General features: G+C 32.8%; 1 protein-coding gene across 1 annotated transcript in view; it reads left to right on the forward strand.

Moving 5' to 3' along the window:
- Positions 1 to 1,931: 1,931 nt before the first annotated feature.
- Ir40a (Ionotropic receptor 40a) overlaps positions 1,932 to 5,810 on the forward strand; it is a 103,960-nt gene continuing 100,081 nt past the window's right edge. Inside the window, exons 1-3 of the mRNA XM_067051160.1 lie at positions 1,932 to 2,012; positions 2,332 to 2,468; positions 4,932 to 5,094. Of these exons, the coding sequence (XP_066907261.1) occupies positions 2,010 to 2,012; positions 2,332 to 2,468; positions 4,932 to 5,094 (303 nt within the window). The 5' untranslated portion in view covers positions 1,932 to 2,009. The remainder of the gene's footprint in view (positions 2,013 to 2,331; positions 2,469 to 4,931; positions 5,095 to 5,810) is intronic.

The following is a 5,810-nucleotide window of genomic DNA, read 5'->3' on the forward strand; positions in this document are numbered from 1 at the left end:
CAACTAATGCATCACAAACACTACAGGTACACATAACATCTATTGAAGAATGGTGTAAAAACTAACCAAAAAAAAAAACTGGCCAATTTACACAGTGACACCTGTCATGATATAAACTAATAGTAGCCGTTATGATAACATTTACTGTTTGTTACACTGTTGTTAGTACCATTATCTGGCAATGGTTTAATATCATATTTACCATTAGTACCATATCTATTATTAGAGCCATTATCTGGCTATGATTTAGTACTATATTTACTATTAGTGGCATTATCTAGCGTGGCGGTTGTCAGATTCCTTCGCGGATGTGAAACTACTGTCAAATAAGATCCGTCGTGATGAGGTGTTATTGAAATAAAAATTAAGTCATTTTCAAACACTAGTTGAATATACTATTGGAAAAATACAGGTTGTGCGTATATATGATGGTAGAAAATAATAAGCAAACCTAATAAAGAGTTTTGTTATTTTCAGATGGGAATCAGTTAAACGAAATATCTAAAATATTCTTTGAAAATGGCATAATGTTAGCGCACTTCATCTTGGAAGACTACCCTCAAGAAACATCATCCCTTGATCTTGTAAGATTTTTCTCCCTCTTTTTAAATTTGTTGATTATCATTTTCTAGCAGTAAATTCCATTCAAGGCTACTCGAACAGTGCTAGGAGGAAAAGGCCCAGTATTGGTAGGGGAAACAGGTCCAGTAATGGTAGGAGGAACAGGTCGAGCACTGGTAGGGGGAACAGGTCGAGCACTGCTAGGTGGAAAAGGTCCAATATTGGTAGTGGGAACAATTAACAACAATGGAGGGAGAATTCAAGGAAAATTGATATTTGTGATTGAACGATTCTTTCAAGTGGTTTGGTGAGATTGGAGATTGGGCGATAGTCTTGAGTTTACAATGGAAGCCAGAAAAGAGATGGTTACTGAGCTTTAGATGGATCATTCAAAGGATGGGTCAACAATGGAACTAGAGGAAGGGGATATTACAGCATATAGGAGAGGAAGACCATTGCAGGAAATTTCGGCGTTCAATATTTGGACGTTCGGTACAGCATTAGCCACCCGTTCGACCTAACCAGTCATGGTAAATAAAGGAATAATCATTTAACCATGTTTCAGAAACAGCAAAGATAAAAATGTGTAAAAAATTATGGGTGAAATACTATATGAATTAGAGAATATTTTTGTAACTTCTATTTTAATTTACTAAAAAAGAAATATTAATATTCATAGAAGGGTTTATTAAGAAATATTATTGATTCACTATTAGTTGTTTGTTTATTGTTTAATATAGTATGTCTTTACATCAGAGCCTGCTCCGTGCTTTACTGCAGGCACCCTCATTGTAAGCTGAAATATTCTTCGTAATTAGTGTGGAAAATTTGGACTGATATTAAGAGAGACATTATGTCTTTTGACTAACATAGTTACATTTCTCTTTAACCAATTATTATTCCCTGGAGGGGCAAACTGTATTAATGTGCTAGTATGGTTAATTATTCAGTATAAAATAAATACATAAGAATGGGGTAGGTTCCCTATTGGGTCTTATCTCTTGATTCAGGAATTTTGCCGCCTCGGTCAAGTCCTGGCGTCCTCTTACCGCTTCCTCGACCTGATGTCGTCGGTCGGTGAAATGGTGAATACCATAAAAATCGCTTTGATATGTGTCTCCCTCATATGCTGGCCAGCATGTCTTCGATTATGGAAGAACTAAAGTGTGATTAATATATAATGAACAATAAAATATTATGCTCCTCTTTCTACTTTTTCCCTAATTATGCGCATAATTATAAGTAATATGAGATTAACCAATTATTTTGAGATAATTAATAGCAAAAATAATTTCGTTTAAATATAATTACTGGTATAAAATGTTTATTATATTTGAGTTATGAGTGTTTTTCAGATCGCTGGAGATATAAAGAAAACAACCACATTTTTTGGCAACGCAGTCTACATAACTATTGCTAGCCATTCCAGTACAGAGGGCATTATCCAAATGGTAAACAACGTTTTTTAGAAATACAATACACATACAGAAACTACTAATCCTCCTTCTCTATCTCCCTCCCTCTATCTCTCTCCGTCTTCCCCTCTTCCCCTCCCCTCTCTCCCCCTTCCCCACCATCTTTCCCTCTCACTCTCTCCAATTACATTGTGATTAATTACTAATTAGCGTTAATTAATTAATGGTAATTGATTGTAAACAACATCTTTTATCAACTTTTCAGGATCTTTAAAGTTGAGAATATTCTTATAATTCTTTGCTATGCACATAGTCAATCATTTATAATTGGGCTACATTCATGATTTACTTACAGATAGATGCAGAAAACCTGGCTAAACGAAACATAATATACTTTTTCTATGCTGGTAAAAAAAGGCTGAGTAATAACTTTTTTTCATATCTTAACGAAGCTATGCGCATTTGCTTGGTTCTCAATCCTAGATATGGAATGTAAGTATTTCTCTAAGTATAGGTACAGTTTAAAAGTATGTGAAGTTTTAAACTATATAGTGGTCTATAACGTAGGAGGGGAACATTATCTTTTCGTGTCTTTGTTCTATGATATTTTAGTAATATAAATACGGAAAAGAAAATAATAACTCTAAGTGATTGCTGATCTCCTTTTCGAGTATATAAACTGAATTATAAAATATTCCACTAATTTATCAATTTAATAATCAAGCCATTCACACCAGGCTTCACGTTGTCAATAACATTTTCATAATCAAAATTATTTCCACTTAGTAGCTAAGAACTGCATTTTAGTCTTTCCAATATCATCCTGAAGGGAACCTATACTAAATCAAATGACCAGGTTCAGGTTAAGATAGAATATTGACTAATGGGGATTCTTGTCACTTTCCGAATATCAATATCAACTTTCAAATAATTGTCCTATATTCCACATACTCATGTTTTCCTTACTATTGCATACAATATGTATTAATTATGTGTTACACATAATATATATAATGTTACAAATATATATTATATTATAATGTTACAAATATATATTATACTATAATGTTACAAATATACTGTATATAATATTATAATTATACACGTTCTTTTACCATTCTCTTTACTCTCGTTCCTGACAGTAATGTTGTATACTTTAATGTATTGCTGGAGGTCTCTAACTCTAAGGTCATAAGTGAGTTTCCATATAAAAAGATCCAGTCTCGATCATCCCTAATTCCCTTCCATACAGCAAATTTCACACAATATTTCTCCCGGTTGGAAAAAAAAGTCCCGAAAATAGGAGTATAGTAATATAAATAAAACGAAATGTAAAATAATCATATTCATAATCATAATAATAATATTCTGGGACCAAGTCGACAAAGAATAAAATAAGTGAACATAAACGATAACGATGAGTAGGAAAGGGTAATAAATATTTTCCGAAGGATAAAACCACTGTAATTCTGTGTAATAGCCAGAGATTTACGTTTGTCTGGAAACCTTCGAAATGAATCCTAGATAAAGGAATTGATAAGACGCATCACAAGCTGGTCGGGGCTTCTGTGGGTCTAAAATAGACTCGTGAGAACCGGCATTAAGAGTGATTTCGTATTTACAAGAAAGTCTCAATTGGGCAATCATTCTCAAGCGAGCTGATCTGTAGATAGCTCTGACGGGGAGGGGTGCGTCGTGACGAAGAATAGTAGAGTGGTTTCACTTTTTCACATATTAGTATAATTAACATTAATAAAAGTTGTGCCGGACCTGACCTTGGCGGAGTGAATTAACTAGAGATTTCCAAGATTGAATTATAAAGTTACAGTGAACGATGTTACAAGAGAGGATAGATGGAGCAAATGGCTCATTCTCCAATTTCATTTACGATTCATATGATCGACCAGCTGAATATGTATGTTTTTATTCTTCTCTTTGAGACCAACATTTTCTTCTCGATTCAAGGTCTCAATCATTAATTTGAATCTAGTCATAAAATATAAAAAGCGCTATAAAATAAACCCTGAAGCTTTTCAAGTCATTGATGCCAGTTTCTTTTGCAGTAAATCTTTTAAAAAATTGGCTAAAATGATTTCAGCATCCATACAAGTATTGGTATAAAACATAATTTGAATTTTAGATGGAACACACAATTCACTATGACACTTTTCATTCCTGTTAAATAGTTTTTGGTCACTCCCAAGATGTGCCTACCAAAAAGAAAACTTTGGGCTGAATGGTAATAAGGATACACTAGAAAGAAACAGAAAACACATGGTCTCCCTCGTTCTCGCATTATCTATGTGCAAGTATTTTTATCAGTTTTTTTTAGAAGCCATGGAAGTGTTTTCTCCAATTAAGTCAGTACACCGATAAAACAATTGTACTAAAAGCTTCTGTTATTATCTTTAGATCCTAATAAAACGTGATATTTACTTATGCGAGATGTTCTTAATAATATGTGTTTATGGCATTGGATATTATGTTTTATGTTGGATTTTATTGTTATAATAGATATATTAATACTAAAAAATTGAAAATACTTCGAGTATTTTCGAGCAGGACGAGTTATTTCTGGAGTTTCAAACTGTGTTTTAACGTTTATGATCATAATGTTAAAACTGGTGACTACTCAATAAATATTTTCTGTGAAAATTAATACAGTAACTCGATGACGTTTTTTATTTTACCATTCCTTAGTCGTATAAGTTACTACCTGGAAGAAGAATAAGTCCATGGAATCTTCCAAAACTGCTTCAAAATACTATCAAAGACCATTCCTTGAAGGCAATAAAAAATATTTCTTATAACTTTAAAGAACATTTGATAGCTAAATTCAAGAAATTAGAAAAATGACCCGGAATCTATATTTGTGATAAAAATGTGAGTGCGGTAGCTGATTTATATCGTGTCAATACCTGCTCATGCTCTTAATATATATTATATACTGTTCAGTTTTCAGGTGCTGTACTCCCAGGCAAGAGTAAGAGAGAAGGGTTTCTTCTTGATAAACTGGTGGTCAAGACAGGAAGGAATTTTCCGCTCCCCACTCCTTCCATCAGCCTATGACATGTACCGGAACTTCCATCGAAGGGTCTTCAAGATACCTGTCCTACATGTTAGAATAATAAAATATATTTTAGAAAATAGTAATAATTAGATACCGAATAATCGAATAATTAGATACCGAATAATCGAATAATTAGAAATCGGTAAACGCTCAGTAAAAAATACAAGACAGTGCAGTCAAACCCTAAAATTGTGTATAAAACACACGAATTCAGCAAAAATCAACATTATTGTTTAATTTGTTTTGTTAATATATGGAAACCTAACCAAACTTTGTTTGATTCAAATTAAACTCGCTAAATAATCACATCTGAAAAATAAGACTGAAAACTAAAATAAAAAATATAACTAACCTATTGCAATTTAGCCAAAAAATTATTGCGATTTTGTACATGATTGAATTTCAAAATGTTGTTCAAAGTGTGTGAATCGGATGTATAATAGCTTTCAAAAATGTTACATAACGGAAAAAATGATTTTCCTACTGCCCTTTAGCTAAGGAGGAATTTTGGTTTGTGCTCACCTCCAGCAGATTGGCAATTACCGGGCCAAGCTAGAACTAGTGGGTATAATAGCAATAATTGAGCTCGTATCATGAAGCATTTCATTAAAAATTAATTGTTAGTTTCGTAATATTATTGTATTTTTGATTTATTAATGAATCACAGAAATATTTATAAATGGATACAAACCTGAAATTCGTACCATTAAGGCTAAATGTACCCTTCCTGGGACGCACCAGAATTTACTTTTCTATTTACTCTT

Source organism: Halyomorpha halys, unplaced genomic scaffold (assembly GCF_000696795.3).
Source record: "Halyomorpha halys isolate HHAL.00 unplaced genomic scaffold, Hhal_1.1 Scaffold1142.1, whole genome shotgun sequence".
In the NCBI taxonomy this organism is placed as follows: domain Eukaryota; kingdom Metazoa; phylum Arthropoda; class Insecta; order Hemiptera; family Pentatomidae; genus Halyomorpha; species Halyomorpha halys.